The 18,681-nt window shown below is 45.4% G+C and overlaps 1 protein-coding gene across 6 annotated transcripts in view; it reads left to right on the forward strand.

Moving 5' to 3' along the window:
• The window catches only part of stxbp4 (syntaxin binding protein 4), a 253,195-nt gene that overhangs the window by 26,248 nt on the left and 208,266 nt on the right, over positions 1 to 18,681 (forward strand). For 3 of the 6 annotated variants that reach the window (XM_041217070.1, XM_041217068.1, XM_041217069.1), the window contains exons 3-6: positions 6,649 to 6,722; positions 8,612 to 8,707; positions 11,177 to 11,246; positions 13,800 to 13,874. In XM_041217070.1, coding sequence (XP_041073004.1) covers positions 6,649 to 6,722; positions 8,612 to 8,707; positions 11,177 to 11,246; positions 13,800 to 13,874 — 315 coding nt within the window. Of the gene's footprint in view, positions 1 to 2,824; positions 3,003 to 6,648; positions 6,723 to 8,611; positions 8,708 to 11,176; positions 11,247 to 13,799; positions 13,875 to 18,681 lie in introns of those variants that run through there. The other 3 variants (XM_041217067.1, XM_041217071.1, XM_041217072.1) reach the window with 2 other exon arrangements.

The following is an 18,681-nucleotide window of genomic DNA, read 5'->3' on the forward strand; positions in this document are numbered from 1 at the left end:
GTTTGTTTAATCCCTTCACAGGACCTGGGTGTCATTGGTAAGACCAGCATGTATTGTCCATCCCCCATTGCCCTTGAGAAGGTGGTGGTGAGCTGCCTTCTCGAATGTAACTGAGTCAACCACATTGCTGTGGGTTTGGAGTGACATGTAGGCCAAACAAAGTAAGGATGGCAGATTTCCTTCCCTAAAGGACATTAGTGAACCAGATGGGTTTTTACAACAATTTGGTAGTTTCATGGTCACCATTACTAAGATTAGTTTTCAATTCCAGATTTAATTAATGAATTTCCCAGCTGAGACCTGAACTCTGAACATTAGTCCAGGAGTCTCTCAGGATTCCTATCCTATTAACATAACCACTATGCTATTGTACCTAGGAAGCACCTTAGAACATTTTACTATGTTGTGGGTGCTATATAAATACAAGTTCTTGTAGCAACATCTAGAAGATACGATCTGATTAAGAAGCTGGCTAAACGTGTAAAACAAGACATGTGTGTGCAGCAGTACATCCTGTATGTTACTGTTTCTCCATTATGCCTTTCCCGGCATGTAGGTCCTACTCTCCTGACTGAGGCCTGGACTTATTATTTTAGGTTAACTGACTCTGCAGTGTAAAAATTCTCTCCATAAAAGACTCAGCTGTTCCCCCTTTACATCTTTTACTTTGAATTGTTCTTCTCACATTTTTTCCCCTCATGGGAAAGCCAACGTTTCTCGGCATTATAAAAAGAGAAGGTTCTTCCCTTGGATTTTACAGACTGGAATGGGGAAGGATGTTGGCTGGGATCTTGTTGAAGGTCTTTAAGGTTTTCATGGATATGGGAAATTTGGATGGAAGAGCTTTCTTCTGCAGAACCAGAGTTCCAAAACTGAGGGGCTCATTCCAAAGAAGAAGGAATTTGGGGAACTTCTGTTCAGTGAAAATGGTGGTAGAATTGTGAAAGAGGAATACCAGAAATAAAGGTGCAGGAAACAATATCAGTGTTTATAAAAAGGCTGGAGGGATTCCTGTTAGGAGAGTGGGGCATTCTGGGGCCTTTACTACAAGGCTCACAGTGAGGAAGACAGTGGGAGTTTGTAAAGTGTGAAGAGGTGGACAAATGGATTCCTGCCCCAGCAGTGCTTTGTTTTATGTTCCAATGTGATTTTCTGCTGATCTCCCCTGAAGACAATCAGTTAGTACCAGACAGGAATACACTGTTCCCTTTTCTCTGTGCACAAGCTGATGCTGAAAGACACACACTAACCATAGTGTACCAGACAGGACTGAGTTGTGCTTTCTCTTACAGACTGTATTGCTAGCCTACCGAACAGTGACTGCACCTCAAAAACAATTTATAAGATGTGACGAGTTTCACAATGTCCTGAGATTGTGATTGTGTGCAATTGTGAGTCCTCGTTGTATACTGGGGGAGAGTGCACTAAGACACACAGCACCAGGCAGGAGTGCATCCTTCCCCGGTGTGCTGTATGTGGAAGTCATATTGTTATTTTATCAAGTACAGAATCGGATTGATGTTAGCTGAAAATCACTTACTGTGTAGTACCCAATGAGCGATTACCCTCACTTTACACTGACAGACCAGTGTCTGGAAAAATATTAAATCCTGTAACTAGATTCATGTGCAGTTCAAGGAAAGGATTTGGCAAATTATTAAATATGAAACAGTTCAAATCCTTTCAAATTTCAGATACAGAGCCTAATAAAGCCGGCGTGACCCTGTCCTTGGCCAGTATTTAACACAGGATCTTATCCATCAATCAACATCGTTAAAACAAATAAAATCAAAAAATGCTGGAAATACTCAGCAGGTCAGGCGGTATCTGTCTTGAGCAGGCAATCTATCATGCCCTTATTGTGAGGAAGTGGAGCCCCAGCACTTTGATGGCTTGTCCCTGTTATACTAGTACATGTAGATGTAGATATATCTATCTGTCTCTTTGTATCTGCCTCTTTGAGGTCTCTGTGTGTACCTGTAGCAGGAGCAGGCCATTTGGCCCTTCAAGCCTGCTCCATCATTTGAAACGATCATGGCTGATCTGATTGTGGCCTCAACTAACCTCCTGCCGACCACCTTGACTCCTTCGAAAGGATTGACTCCTTTGTCAATCAAGAATCTATCTAACTCAGCCATGAATATATTCAATGGGGAAGAGAATCCACAGACTAACATCCTCCTGAGAGAAGAAAATTCTCCTCATCTCTGTCTTAAATGGGAGACCCCTATTTTTTTAAACTGTGTCCCCTGGTCCTGGTCTCTCCCACAGGGGGAAACAACCTCTCAGCATCCACCCTGTCAAGTCCCTTCAGGATCTGATACACTTCAGTAAGGTCTTATCGACCTGTCTGTGTGTATCACAGATGCTGTCAAAATGCTGAATATCTCCAGCATGTCTTTATTTCAAATTCCCAGCATCCGCAGTATTCTGCTTTTCATTAAAACCGATGATTATTTATCACGTTGGTGTTTGTGGGATCTTGCTGTGCGCAACCTTTCCTACCTTATAACAGTGACTACACTTCAAAAGTACTCCATTGGCTGTCAAGTGCTTTGGAGTGTCCCCAGGTTGTGAAAAGCGCTACATAAATGCACGTTCTTTCTTTCAGCTGCCTGAGGTGGGGGGCAGGGCGTCTCAGGACAGTGAGAGATCTCACCCCTTCACTCACTAGCTCCTCGGCTGGCAGTGTAGGTGAGTCAGGAAGAGTAAGGATTGGGCTGGATCAGGGACACGTCTGATGCTGAACTTACTCTGCGGGTGTCGTCAGGGGCGTCGCGTCCCTCCCCATCTACAGCCAAGTTTCTCTTTTGCCCTGGTAATCTCCTTCTCCACCGCCCTCAGCGCTGCCATGCAGGAGAAGTAGCCGGGGATCTCCACCAGGAAGGCGATTTCCATTCCCCTGTGAGAGTGTCTGTCAGCGGCCAGTCCATCATGTCCTTATTGCCACAGTCCGAGGAAGCGGAGCCCGAGCGCTTTGATGGCTTGTCCCTGTTGTACTGGTACGTGTGTGAGTCTGTGAGATGTGTGTGTATCTGTCCCTCTGAGCTCTCTCTGTCTGTCTATCTGCGTGGACTGTATCTGTCTCTCTCAGATCTCTGTGTATCTGTCTCTCTCAGATCTCTGTGTATCTGTCTCTCTCAGGTCTGTTTGCATCTGCCTCTCTCTGTGTATCTGTCTCTCTCAGATCTCTGTGTATCTGTCTCTCTAAGATCTCTGTGTATCTGTCTCTCTCAGGTCTGTTTGTATCTGCCTCTCTCTGTGTATCTGTCTCTCTCAGATCTCTGTGTGTCTGTCTCTCTCAGGTCTGTTTGTATCTGCCTCTCTCTGTGTGTCTGTCTCTCTCAGATCTCTGTGTATCTGTCTCTCTCAGATCTCTGTGTATCTGTCTCTCTCGGATCTCTGTGTATGTCTCTCTCAGATCTGTTTGTATCTGCCTCTCTCTGTGTATCTGTCTCTCTCTGTGTATCTGTCTCTCTCAGATCTCTGTGTATCTGTCTCTCTCAGGTCTGTGTATCTGTCCCTCTCAGATCTCTGTGTATCTGTCTCTCTCAGGTCTGTGTGTCTGTCCCTCTCAGATCTCTGTGTATCTGTCTCTCTCAGGTCTGTTTGTATCTGCCTCTCTCTGTGTATTTGTCTCTCTCAGGTTTGTGTGCGTCTCTCTGTGTGTGTATCTGCCTCTCTCCGGTTTGTGTGTACCTGCCTCTCTCAGATCTGTGTACGTCTCTCTCTCTCTCTGTGTGTATCTCTCTCTCTCTCTCTGTACCTCTCTCAGGTCTGTGTGTTTCTGTGTGTGTGTGTGTGTGTGTGTGAAGGTCTGTGTGTGTGTGTGTGTGTGTGTGTGAAGGTCTGTGTGTGTGTTTCTCTGTGTGTGTGTGTGTGTGTTTCTGTGTGTGTGTGTGTGTGTGGCGGGGGGGGGGGGGGGGGTGGTGGTGTGTGTGTTTGTGTTTCTGTGTGTGTGTGTGTGAAGGATCGAGCAGGCGGCAGTTTTAACTGGGTCACATTAAACATTGGAGAGGAACTCAGGCGAGGGCTCAGAAACACTCCGGGTCTGCTCTGTCCCAACCAATAGAAACCGGATCTACAGAACTACCGCGAGGAAAAGTTTTGGGGGAGAAAAAGAGTTAAAATGTTCATCAACCTGGGCAAAGAAAGTTGCAGTAACTGTTGTTTTGTTTTCACCGAGATTTCGAATTTGCCTGTAGAATATTCCAGCTGCGTCTGTGGATCGTTTATGTCACCTTTTGAAACTCAGCTCTGCTTTACTCTCAGTAAATCTCCCTCTCCGGATTCGGCGTCAGTGGGGAGGTGGCTGCTTTACTGAGAGAGGACAAATTGATGGGGTATCAGCAGCCGAAGGCCCAGTCTGCCCCCTATTTACCCCTTTACCTTCTCCAGTTATTTGATCGGTTTATAGGAGTATAGAAAAACACAGGGCTCCCCTAACAAGAATAGACTGCTTCAGGGCAACTCTGTTTTACATACTGATGAACTTCAATGTGTTGTGAAATCTACAGGATTCAGTAAGATGGGAGTTTAGAGAAAGCCACTGTCATATGATCATTAAAGAATGGTAATACACTACCTGTGAGCTTCTGAAAAGAGGTTAATGTTTTGGGTGAAGACCCTTGATTAGAAGCAGAGCCCATTTACTGATGGACCTACCCTGTATGTCCAATAGCCTCACTATTTTGACCCCATTGCCATATCATTGCCATAATCAGAACTTTTATTTTAAATAATTCAGATTCTCATCAATTTTCTCCAAATCCAGTAGCAAGTGTCTTTTAATTTAGGATTTCAGTGCAGCAACATTCTGTTATTTAACAATGACACCGAGATTTGAAGGCCATGAGGACAGGTTACATCCACTGGACCTGTATTCCCTTGAGTAAGGGAGGTTAAGGGGTGATTTGATGGTGGTGTTTAAGAGAATTAAAGGGATTGAGCAGATTGGCAGAGAGAAAGGGGAGGTCTTGTGGCGCAGTGGGTAGCATCCCTCCCTCTGGGCCAGCTGCCCTGGGTTCAAGTCCCATTCCAGGACTTGATGGCCATTGAAGATGTGTTTGTAACTCAGCCAAACAGGTTGAGTATCAACCTGCAAATCCTTCCAATACACCTATGGCAGGTGGTAAGAGTGGGAGAGCCTCCTGGTCAGCCAAGCTTGATGCAGAGTAGCAGCCCTCAGGCCCTGGGCTGGTGATCTGTTCCAGGAAAAACAAGCTTTGGAAATCAGATCAGATGTTGAGCAAGCTGCAGTTGAGTGCTGTTCCCTCTCTCCAGTAAGAAAATACTATTGGGAAGCCATCACCTCTCTACAGAGTGAAAGAATCCAATTTAAACAGGACTACTAGTCCAGTTTGAGCCAAGGTTAGCAAGGCTGTTTGGGAGCAGGGAGTCACTCAATTGAAAATCTTCACATGCAGCATGAGAAAGACAAGAAATGGACTCATGGTTTAGGTACTGGAGGCACAAACCCATTTTTTGAGAAGGCTGACTGCTGTCACATGGAGGCTCTGAGATTGTTTTGGATGGATGTCATTCCCCATCTACTCCTAACCTGTGGCAGTACAACTGTGGCAATAAGTTAGTTGGTAACACTGACATCAAATGACAAAATTGGCCAACCCTGCAACTAAACACTGAACTACAATGGTTTGACCTGCTCAGTGTGTGGAGGGGCTGTGGCTGATTGCTGCCTGCACTTTGGACTTGCACTTAAGCATCACCATTTCTGTGTACGATTATGGTAAATTGAACTTTTCAAGTCCCCCCCCCAATCCAATGCCGGATTCTGCTTCACGTGCCAGCTTCCAGTTTTACAGGCTTCAGACTGATGTGTTGACTTGGCTGTTGTCAGCTCCTGGTGTGACCTGCAAGAGGGGGTTCGTACCAATCTGGGTTCACTCCTGTCATCCTGGCAGCTGGAGGATCCTGGGATTAGTGGCTGGATTCAGGAGTGGAAGGAAAGAAAACTGGAGCGGGATAGAATAGAGGGACAGCAGTAAAATGCAATGGGGTTGTTGTAGGAGGAGTTCCCCAAAAGGGAAGCCAGTGCATTTGACCCTACACCAATAGCCATGCAGAATGGCTCAGGCAGGGGATGCAGTGTAAGGCAAAAGGTGAGGAAAGCAATTTTTAATTTATTCTGTGGGTGTGGGCATCCCTGGAAAGGCTGGCATTTATTGCCCCTCTCTAGTGAGGAAGATGGTGGTGGACGTCCTTGCACCACTGCAGTCCATGTGGTGATGGTACTCTCACAGAGCAGAGGGAGTTCCAGGATAAAAATGAAGGAACGGCTGATATATTTCCAAGTCAGGATGGTGAGTGGCTCGGAGGAGAACTTGCAGGTGGCGGTGTTCCCATGTGCCTGCTGCCCTTGTCTTTCCAGATTGTAGAGGTTGTGAATTTGGAAGGTGCTGTCAAAGAAGCCTTGGTAAGTTGTTGAAGTGCATCTTGTAGACGATACACGCTGCTGCATCAGTGCTGGAGGGAGTGAATATCTAAGATGGTGGAATGGGTGCCAATCAAGCAGGCTGCTTTGTCCTGAGCTTCTTGTCACTGTGAAAGTATCGGAACTTTTTATAGATTATCTTGTAGGTTTTTCTTTTGACATTATTTGTAACTGGTAGTGTTACTTTCTTTTAGGACTATTATGGGTCCCTATGGAATCAATCGAGTCATTCATCGTGTTGTGTTCTCTGACTGTGAGAATGGCCTGGGTAAGTGTAACCTCCGTCTCGAGCACCTGGTTCAGCCCAGGATTCCAAGTAACTGAGGCACAGTTAAATCTACTGCAACCAATCCCTTTCTTCAAATGCTCAAACGTAATCCAGTTTGCTTCCAGAGTAAAATAAAGAACTTGCATTTATATAGCACCTTTCACAGCTTCTGGATGTCCCAAAGTGTTTTACAGCCAATGACCTCTTTTTGAAATGCAGTCACATTTGTAATGTAGAAAACACAGCGGCCAAATTATGTACAGCAACCTCCCACAAACAAAAGGAAGATAATGATCAGATAATCTGATTTTAATGATATTGTTGAATGTTAAATATTGGCCAGGACACCAGGGAGAACTCCCTTTCTCTTCTTCCAATAGTGCCATGGGATCTCTTACATCATATGAACATGTAAATTAGCAGCAGGAATAGGCCACTCGGCCCTTCAATCCTGCTCCGCTATTCAATGATATCATGGCTGATCTGAACATAACCTCAACTCCACATTCCTGCCTACCCCCGATAGCCTTTCACCCTCTTGTTTATCAAGAATCTGTCTACCTCTGCCTTAAAAATATTCAAAGACCCTCCTTCCAGTGCTTTTGAGGAAGTGAATTTCAAAGACTAAAAATGTCTAAAAATAGGCAACACTTTATTTTTAAACAACGGCCTCTTGTACTAGATTCTCCCACAAGAGGAAACATCCTGTCCACATTGACCCTGTCAAGGCCTCTCAGGATTTTATCCATCTGGGAAAGCAAATGGGGCCTCAGTTAAACATTTCACCCAAAAGACGGTGTTGAATTCTCTAACAGCAGCACTCCCTCAGTTCTGTACTGGGAATGTGAGCCTCGTTGAATGCTGAAGTCTCTGGACTGGGACTTGAACTCACAGCCATCTGACTCAGGCGTGAATGATAGCCGCTGAACCAAGGCGGACACTAGTGTAGCTAATGCTGAAGAGGTAGCTGTGGAGAGAGGTTACAGAACATGGTGGCTTGTTGTTGCACTGGGTTTACCTCTATTAAGGCGCTCGTCCTGGAAGAGGCAATTGAGAATTATAGAGGGAAAATAATGTTTATTCACATCTTGGAGTCTATAACCAGTGCTGGCAGTCAGTTACATGTTGCTTTAAGTATAACTTAGAAAGTCCAGCACTGCCCTAAATCCATTCAGCAAGTGAGCACATCTGAACGAGGTCCACAGCCATTTCCTATATTGTCCCACCCAGGACATTGTACTCAATCCCCAGTTCAACAACCTGCATTTATATAGCACCTTTAACATAATGAAATGTCCCAAGGGATTTCACGGGAATGTAATTAGACCAAAACTGTCACAGATCTATTTAAGGCGATATTAAGACAGATGACCAAAAGCTTGGTCAAAGAGGTAGGTTTTAGGGAGTGTCTTAAATGAGGAGGGAGGGGAAGAGCAGTGGAGAGGTTTAGGGAGGAAATTCCAGCGCTTGGAGTCCAAGCAACAGCTGGCAAGGCCACCAAGGGTGGTACGATTGAAATTGGGGACGCTCAAGAGAGCAGAGATGGAAGGACGCAGAGATCTTGGAGGACTGTGGGACTGGAAGAGGTAACAGAGATAGAGAGTGGGTGAGGCGATGAAGAGACTAGAACACTAGGCTGAGAATTTGAGTTTGCGGGATTGTTGGGCAGAAGCCAGTGTATCTCGGCGAGCATAGGGGTGATGGGTGAATGAGACTTGGTGTGTGTCAGGATACAGACATTAGAGCTCTGGATGAGCTCACATTTACAGGGTGTAGTAGGTGAGAGGCCTGCCAGGAGAGCAATAGGGTAGTTGAGCTTGGAGGTAACAAATGAAGTTTTTAGCCGCATCACCTCAGCAGAATAAAAAATAATTCTTTCTCTGTCTTAGGTATTAAAATTATCGGTGGGTTTAAAGAACAAACAGGTGAGGAGTATGGAATCTACGTCAAGCGTATTTTGGAGACAGGAATAGCAGCAAGTGATGGTAGGTGCAAAGTGTTTGAGGCAACAAACTCATCCTCGAAATATTTTACTTGGTATAAATTCAGAAACAACTTTTCAAACCTCTGCAGTACTTATCGGTAATGGAGCATATTCAAGTGTCAGTTAGTGTAGTTAGAGGTGCTGCCTGCAATAATGGGGTAATTTCATTCCTCTGGTATTGCAACATTAACTCATCTTCACCTTTGACTTTGCGTCGTTGCTGATGATTCACGTCTATGGCTCATCTGTTGTTAGTCTTCAGGTGGGAGTACATTCCATTTCGATCAAGGCATTGTCGACTGCAGGGGGGGCATTGTAGGTCACCAATCACTGATTGCAAGGTTACTGCCACACGCTCCTTCCTGTGATGGTGCTTTTCTGTGGCAATATGAAGATGTAATTCTTCAAATTCCTGTGCTCCATTGCATGTGCAGACTTTCTCAGTTATTGAAGCCTATCTGACATGAAATGATGTCTCACTTGCGTGAATACCTGTATCTTAGTTCTGGCTGCCCAACAGCTCTGCTGGCACCATCCAGCTCTCCGTGCAGGGCATCTTTTGTTCAGTTGTCACTCTACTGAAGGCACCATAATTAATGAATCATGCAGCATAGAAAGAGGCCATTCACCCCATCATACCTGTGCTGGCTCTTTCAAAGAGGCATCTGATTAGTCCTACTCCATGCTGGTCTTCCTTCCTATAGCTCTGCAAATTTCTCATATTTAAGTATTTATCCAATTCTCTATTGGATGTTACAATTGAATTGGCTTCCATCGCCCTTTCAGGTAGTGCATTCCAGATTCTGACTCACTGCGCAAAATAATCTTTCTTCACCTCCCTGCTGTTTTTTTTGCCAATTGCTTAACTCTGTGTTCCCGACTGTCAACCCTCCTGCCAGTCGGAACAGCTTATCACTACTTACTCTCTCAGAACACCTCATGATTTTGAACAACCCTATCACATCTTCCTTTAACCTTCTCTACTCGAAGGAGAACAATCACAGCTTCTCCAATCTCTCCACATAACTGAAGTCACTTTTTCCTCAGTGCTATTTTTCCTTGGCAGAGACAGGCAAAACCGTCTGGTTCACGGGCCTGGGGACATATTTCCCATCCCAATTTTTTCTCAGTGCCACAAAGGCAACAAATCCACAGAGTCCCTCAGCTTATCCGGGTGCAGTTTTAAATATTTTAAATTGTGAGGGATGGTTAATGGAGGCCAGTGATGAAAACTAACCCACATCAGCAGAATGGACTGTTGGAAACCCCTCCTCATCTGATATCCAGATGCACAAGCAGTTTCCATCAGTGGTCACTGGCCAGCGATTAGGAGCAGGAAGCCTAACCCAGATACGTAAAAGACAGGTGGTAACTTCCCACGTCTGCACTGACTGAGACCTGACTCAGCATCCACAGGAAAACCAGCCTCCCAGTCCGCATGCCCCACTAACACACCACACAGTGAGAATGTCCATTGGAAAGTCAAGATGTACCGAGCGGTGAGATTGTGGGGCTCGTGCTACCATGTGGAGTGGTTGAGGTGAATAGCATTGAAGGATTTAAGGGGAAGCTGGATAAACACACGAGGGAGAGAGGAACAGAAGGATATGTCGACAGGGTAAAATGAAGTAGAGCAGGCAGAGGCTCGTGTTGTGTTTAAACACTCGCATAGCCCTGTTGGGCTGAATGGCCTGTTTGTGTACTGTATATTGTATGTAAGAAGCTGACACATTAAAAGTCACTTGTTGGAGCTGAAGGAGAATGAAGTGATTCACTGGTGTTATAGATTTCAGAGTACATCGACTTTCAAGCTTAAAGAGACAGTGTGTTCTACTGAATTGTCCCATTATATCAGGGAGGTAGATGCTTCTCACTCACTTAGCTATTCCTTTTTATGTTGCTGGAGCTCACTTAGAAGCTGAGAACTCTCCATTAGCACTGACACCCATCTGTGTGTCTGATGAGGTAGCTCAACCCAAGCTCATACCTTCAGTGGTGTTTGAAAGTACAGAGGAAAGGTTAGCCACTGAGAACATTGTGACCCTGCCAGGGTAATGAAGTATATTGTACCCATTATCCAATGTGTGTCATCCCTGCTGTTCCAACCATGAGGAGATGTGACTTATGAGGTGCAGGTGTCTTGTGCCGGGGTCTGGCTCAAGGCTTGAAGGTGTCGGGCCCAAGCCTGGCTTCTGAACTGCCAATGTTGAGTTCGGACCTAAGCCTGTTGAGGGTGGTTTGGATCTGCCTCATGGCAAGGGAGTGTTTTCCTTTCAGGTTAGTGAGGATCAACAACAACGTTCTCGTTCTGGGTGTGGATGAGCTCTGCCTGGAGGACAGGACAAGACTGGTCAGCCGAACTGCAGCAGTTCCGATAGGAGATGGGTTGGGACTGCTGTAAAACTCATAGTAACATGGAGGAAAGCTATTGTCAGTCATACCCCGGCTCCAATTCATGCTTCTGTTTCAGGTCGCTTGCAGGCCGGTGACTTAATCCTGGAAGTGAATGGAGAGGATCTGGCGGGAGTTACAAATGAGAGGTATATAACCTAGAGCTGAACAATGTCCAGTAATGTTCTCTATTCCACCATGCTTTCAGCTTCCTGTGCCTTAAACTCTGGAACTCCGTCCCTAAACTTCTCTGCCTCTCGACCTCCCTTTCCTCCTTTGAGATAGTCTTAAAAATTACCCCTTTGACCAAGCTTTCGGTCCCCTGTCCTAATATCTCCTTTTGTGGCTTGGTGTCAAATTTTGTGTGGTAACGTTCCTGTGAAGCACCTTGGGATGGCTTACTACATTAAGGGCGCTATAGAAATGCAAATGTTTGCAGTAAGTGGCCATGACGCCTGATAAATAGCCCAACCCAATATAGGGTTGTTGTTACAATAGCAAAATACAGCAAAACTGAAAGTAGAACAGAAAGTGCTGGAAATATTCAGCTGGTCTGGCAGCATCTGTGAAGAGAGAAACAAGAGTTAACGTTTCAGGTCAGTGATGGATCATCAGAACTGGAAAAAGCTAGAAAGGTAACAGGTTTTAAGCAAGTACAGAGGGAGGGAAGGGGTTGCTGTGGGGGGGTGGGGGGAGCGGGGGGAGAACAAAAGGGAAGGCCTGTGATGGGGTGGAAAGCAGGAGAGAGTAAATGACCAAAGCGATGATGTATGAAGCAGAAAGAATACCATTAAAACCCAATCACTAAAGGTTGTGCCAGAGAAAAAGCAAATCAAGCTCCAGGCTTTATTTCTAGTGGGATAGAACAGAAAGTTACAGAATTTATTGCACAATCTATATCAAACCTTGGTTAGAGCACACTTAGGGCGAAATGTTACCGTCCCTCCTGCTGTTGGGATCTTCCAGTCCCTCCAAAGTCAGTGGAGTTTTAAACAGCTTGCCGCACTTCCTGGCCCACTCCCACCATGACAGGGGTGTAAAATTCCTCCCTCAGATTACGGTGTGCGGTTCTGGTTGCTATAGCATGAAAAGTACATAGAGGCACTGGAATAGGTGCAGAGATTTAAAAGGGTGATCCCAGAAACATGAGGGCAAACACATCAGGAGAGGACTGACAAGCTGGGGCTCTCGATAAAAGAAGGCTGAGAGATGACCTAATACAGAGCTTTAAAATGATGAGAGGTTTGATAGAGTGGATGAAGAGAGAAAATTCTTCTAGTGAGGAAGAACATAACTAGAGGCCATCAAAATAAGATAGTCACCTAGAAATCCAATAGGGAATTCAGGAGAAACTTCTTTACCCACAGAGTGGTGAGAATGTGGAACTCGCTACCACAGGGAGTGGCTGAAGTAAATAGTAGAGATACTTTTAAGGGGAAACTAGGCAGGTATATGAGGGGGAAGGAAGTAGAGGGTTATGATGATAGATTTAGATGGGAAAATTGGGAGGAGGCTTGACTAGAGCATAAATATCAGCATGGACTGGTTGGGCCAAATGGCCTGTTTCTGTGCTGTATATCCTATGTTATCCTTTGTAAAGTCAGGAAGGTGTGTGACTTAGAGGGGAACTTTTAGGTGATGTGTTCCCATGTGTCCACTACCCTTGTCTTTCTGGGTGGTAGAAGGAGAAGGGAATAGAGAGTTACGATGGTAGATTTAGATGGGGAAAAATGGGAGAAGACTCGAGTGGAGCATAAATCCCAGAATGGACTAGTTGGGCCGAATGGCCAGTTTCTGTGCTGCATATCCTTTGCGATTACCATCTCTTTTTGCCTTGCACCTTCATTCCTTTTGTCACTGAATCTGTCCTGCTTCACCCTATCACAGACCTTCCCTTTTGTTCTTTCCTACCCCCCTCCCCCCACAAACCCCACCCCCCTCCCAACTTTTCCTTCCCTGTGAAATTGGTTAAAACACTGTATAAATGCGATCCCCAATAGTGTCAACTGGCTATTCTACTGTGGAGGACTTGTGGCAGATTCTTAAGTTGTCCTCATCTGATCCCTGTTGACCTCCAACTGTATGGCGCCCTTCCAACCGAGATAGTGGTCAGGCGGCCTGTCATCCAGGCCCCTGCAGTGCTGTGAGTGTACATTGCCATTGGGAGAGGCATGAGGCACGTTGGCTTTCTCTCCTGTTTTCCCTTCCGCTGTGTGTGGAAGAGGCCAGCCTCAGCTTGATGGTGGGATCAACGAGGCTGGAATACAAAGGGCAGCAAGTTATGCCCCAGCTGTGTTAAACTCTGGTCATCGGTATGATAACGAGAGGATTGGACTGATGTCAGGAAGGTTTTCTCCATGCAGAGCGTGACCAATATTTGAAGTTACTTAGGGACAGTTGGAGCTGTGTTAGAGTCACTGTTTTCCCACATGGTTGAGTTAAAACGAGCTAATGGAACTTTCTCATTCACATATCATCTTGCGAACTATAAGTCTTGGATTCCTATTTTAGTTAATTCTAGTAGAAATAGCAGCAGCTAAAATGTTCCTTCATCCCAATCCCACGAGCCAAACTTAGAAAACCTGCCTTTATGAAACTGCTGAGATATTGCCAATTCTGACCGTACCCATCTAAACAGGCTCTCTAAGACTAGCAACTTTTTGAGGTCTCCTTACAGTGAGCTGTGTTCTGATCTGTTACAGAGCTGTCGACATCCTCCGCATGGCCTCAGCATCCAGCCACATGTCCTTGCTGATTGCGCGAGACGATGAAGCCAGGTAAGGAAGGGAAGCAAAAACAAAAATAAAGATAAAAATACCTGGAAAAACTCAGCAGGTCTGGCAGCCTCTGCGGAGAGGAGCACAGTTAACGTTTCGAGTCCGTATGACTCTCCAGCAGAACAGTTCTGTTGGATTTGAAACGTTAACTGTGTTCCTCTCTGCAGAGAGGCTGCCAGACCTGCTGAGTTTTTCCGGGTATCTTTATTTTTGTTTTTGTTTTGGATTTCCAGCATCCGCAGTTTTTTTTGCTTTTGTCTTAATGAAGGGAAGCTTCTGTCCATCTCACCTGATGTTTTAATACCGGGAATCTGTGACGTGTATGATTAGAGGTGTACAGGGTAAGTATTGCGTGATATATGTTGCCATTTTTAAATCCAACCGCTCCTCACTTCCTGTCAGCGAGGAGAGCAAGGAGCCCTGTTGTTAGGTCACACAGCACCTCAGCTGGTTGACAGAGGATCTAACTATAAACCACACGCAACAGGATGAACCTTGGTTCCAGCCCCAGTCTGTACCTTAATAATTAATTAATTAGAAATCAGTTTACCAGTTAAGCTGATTAGTGCGTTAAAGCTTTGCTTTCTGTCTTTATTCCATTCCTTCTAAGCTGAAGCTCAGTAATACGATTTAAATCCGATTTAACAGTGGTGTTGTAGTGGGAAGAGAGGCTTGCTATGTCCTACAGCATAATCATTCTGCCCTTTGGAGGATAGGGCTGCCTGCTCTGCTGGGTGTAAGGGACCCTGAAGCACTTTTTCAAAGAACAGGGAGTTATCCCACTGCCACAGCCAACATTCCTCCCTTAACCAACTCTTAACAGGAGCAGAATGACGTTTATCCATCATAACTAGTTAAGTGTAAGGGGTAGCAGGGAGTGGACTCAAAGGTGGGTAAATGAAATTGAAGCACAAAGAGATGTGACTGAACTGAACGTTGGAACAGTATCGAAGGGCTCCTCTCCCTCTGCTCACAGTGTTGGTTCCGCTGCTTTGTTTCTGTCAGTAAAGTGAGAACAGTGAATAAACAGAAAAAAAAATCCTCGCCGTGCTTGCTTAAAGAAAAAGTCATGCATTTCTATAGCGCCTTTCACAATCTCAGGATATCCCAAAGAGCTTTAGAGCCAATAAAGTACTGTTGAAGGGTAGTCATTGTTGCAATGCAGCAGCCAGTTTGCACTCAGCAAGATCCCACAAACAGTAATATGATAATGACTAGATAATCTGATTTTTTTTTCATTCATGGGATGTGGGCGTCACTGGCCAGGTCGGCATTTGATGCCCTTGTTCAGGGGGCATTTAAGAGTCAACCACATTGCTGTGGGTCTGGAGTCACATGTAGGCCAGACCAGGTAAGGATGGCAGATTTCCTTCCCTAAAGGACATTAGTGAACCAGATGGGTTTTTACAACAATCAACAATGGTTTGTTTGAGGAATAAATATTAGCAGGATACCAGCAAGAATCCTCCCTGCTCTTGTTCAAAACAGTAACCATGGGATCTTTTACATCCACCTGAGAGACCAGAGGGGGCCTTAGTTTGATATTTCATCTGAAAGACAGCACCTCTGACAGTGCAGCACTCCCTCGAGGCTGCATTGGGAGTGCCAGCCTGGATTATTTATGTTCGAGCCTCTGGAGTGAGACTTGAACCTACAATCTCCTGGTACAGAGGCAGGTGTGCTGATATTTAAGCTGACAAGGTGAGTGGGTTTGTGAGCAGGTGGAAAGTTAAAAGGGCTGAAATTGCTGATGGGCCAGGAAACTGACTTTCGTCTTTAGCCTCAGTGTGATCCACAGTGCCCAGGAAACCCCCATGTTAATCATCTATAAATTGGCGGTTAATTATATTCATAAAATGAGCATTAATTGGGGAGTTCCCTGAGCTCATGTGTATAGAAGAGGCTGAAACTCTGGCTCCTGGGTTGGAGATGTTTTGCAAATAAAAGCATGTTAGTGAAGTATGAAGATTAGATTCCAGTTTTGCCCTTCATCAGCTGGCTCTCCGGGTTATAGAATTCTGAGACAGGCGGAATGACAATTTAAATGTATAAAGTGCTCTGAAGTAGCTTTAGCCCTGATTTCTGGCTCTATTGGCATTTGCAGAGATTTCCCAGGCTTCATAAAACTCACTTGGGAAATGAAGGTGAGGTGAGGAGATAGTGGGATTTGAGGGGCCTGAACAAGTGACAGGTGGGAACTGTTACAAACATTGAGATCTCACACCTGCTTCCTTGCCCAGGTGAAAGCTTTTGATCACGGGTCTTGTTCTAAGAGCGTGCTTTCACTAATGTGGAGGTCAATTCTACTACTTTCGAGGACACATTGTTTGATCTACAATTCCCAGTTTCACTTTAACACGGGAGCCATTTATGCAGCTCCACCATTGACCTCAGATGAGCAGCAACACCATCAGAGCGGCAGCTGGCTTCTCCCAACCACCTACCACCTCACAGGAGAGAGGGGATGAGCACAGAGCTCCAGCTCACAGGATGCATTACCCCTGTAGTCTTTATGGGCAGGGGATAAGTTTCCTGGATATGGCTGAGCACCAGTGCCCCAGGAGGTTCAGAGCTTTATGTTAGGACGTTGCTGGCATTTGCATCCTCCTGGAAGAAGACCTGCTACCAAGTGGGCCAGTGGCTGCCAAAGTCACCACAGTCTTCTAGTTCTTCATCTGTTAACTTCTAGGAATCAGCAGGTGATATTTATAAAACCTCACAATCTGCTGTCCGCAAGTGCACCCACCAGGTGACTGATGCCATGTTTGCCTGGGCCAAGACTTAGATGCACTTCTCAACTGATGATACCCTTCAGGATGAATGGGTGTTCGGCTTTGCAGTTTTGGCTGGCATCCCATTGGTCCAGGGAGTCAATGTGGTAAACAAGGTCCCAACCCCCGATAACCCTGGAGTCTTCATTAACCAAACAGGATTCCAACTCCATCACTGTTTGGTTGGCCCACCACCACAGAAAGATCATCAGACATATTTGTGCAGAGTTCCCAGTGAGCTGCCATACTGCTTTCACCTCACACCAGCCAAACCTCCCAGAGAGCTTCCTTATTACTGGAGTCCCACTTGATCCTGACAAACCCGTAACCTTTTCATTCGGGCGTGTTAGACTGGATCAGGATTAAATTGGGATGAGGATTTCTGTAAACTCTGGATAAAAATAGCCCGTTTGCAAATCTCTGTCCCACGACTTGTTTAATCATCGACTCGGGCACAATCTAATCAAGAGCAGCGAGCAAATATATATCCTACTAAAGTGATTAGATAAACTGTTAGATAATACTGTTCATGCTGGAAATCTGAAATCACAACGGAAACTGCTGGAGTCACGGAACAAACCAGGCAGTCTCTCTCTCTCTCTGAGGAGAGGAACAAAGCTAATGTTTCAGGCTGATGACCTTTGATTGGAGCCTTTATTTCAGATTTCCACATTCGCACATTTTCCTTTTCTTTATGATGATGGTTAAGGGATAATAAATATAGGCCAGGACACTGGGGAGAACTCCTGCATTATTCTTCCACCTAGTTCTGTGGAATCTTCTACCTCCACCTGCGAGGGCAGACAGGACCTCCGTTTAACATCTCATTCAAAAGACGGCACCTGTGACAGTGTTGCACTCCCTTGGCAATGCATTAGGAGTGGCAGCCTACATTATTGTGCTGAAGTCTCTGGAGTGAAACTTGAACCTGCTGACTCAGAGGCAAGCAAATTGTTCCCCATCTCTTGTCCCCATCTCCTCATGTCAGCTGAGGCCAATTTACTCACAGCTGGAGTTTTCCTGAGCTGTGTATCTGAGTATCACACAGGCTGGTACAGGCATTGTTGAGAGATTCTGATTTTATTTAATACTCCTCTGTTGTGAGCTGAAAGCGTGTTCTGCTCAGTGGGTCCATGAACATGTGTCTTCATATTATCACATCAATGGCCAAGGAACAAACTTCATACAGTGAAATAGAACTGAGCAGCTATACCTATCAGGAAAGATTAAACAAGAGTAGGGTTTTTTCCTTGAGAAAGGGGAAGGCTGAGAGTGTGACCTGATAGAGGTCATTGAAATCCTGAAAGGACTTTGATAGGGTAGACATTGAGATAATGTTTCCAATTGTGGGGGAGTCCAGAACGAGGTAGCCTTAATTTTAAGATAGTCACTAATAGATCCTTTAAAGCATTCAGAAGAGACTGCCTTAACCAGAAAGTGGTGAGAATGTGGAACTAGCCATCACGGGGAGTGGCTGAGGTGAATAGTGTGGATACATTTACAGGGAAGCTGGGTAAACAATGAAGGAGGAAGCAGTAGAAGGATATGTTAATGGGAATGAGATGAAAGGGAAAGACTTGTTTGGGCATCAACATGGATCTGTTGGGCCAAATGGCCTGTGTCTGCGCTGTAAATGCTATGTAATTCTGTTTAATAAGCGGAAGGCATAATGCTACAGAAAACCTGATCCAATTCTACACTATATCTAAAGTTTTCAGTTCTGTACTGTTACCATCTTTCTTTCTCACTCTGTCTGAACCACTGTTTATCTTGTCTTATCAGGTCCTCTCAGTGCAACTTGCGTCAAATGAACATTTTGTTGCTACTGTCGGTGAGCCTCTAGTGTGAGGCCCTCTCACTGCCCTTCCCCTCTTCACAGGCCCTGGGCTCTGCCACTTAGACACTGGACTGCTCACAGGCCCTTCTCTTTGAAGGTTAAACTGCTGTTCCTCAAGCCCCCCACCCCCCACCCAGCCCAAGCTCAATCCCCTCAGTTCAGACGTTTGCTGCTGAAAATTTGCCGGCTACAACTGGCG

This window comes from Carcharodon carcharias, chromosome 22 (genome assembly GCF_017639515.1).
Source record: "Carcharodon carcharias isolate sCarCar2 chromosome 22, sCarCar2.pri, whole genome shotgun sequence".
Classification (NCBI taxonomy): Eukaryota; Metazoa; Chordata; class Chondrichthyes; order Lamniformes; family Lamnidae; genus Carcharodon; species Carcharodon carcharias.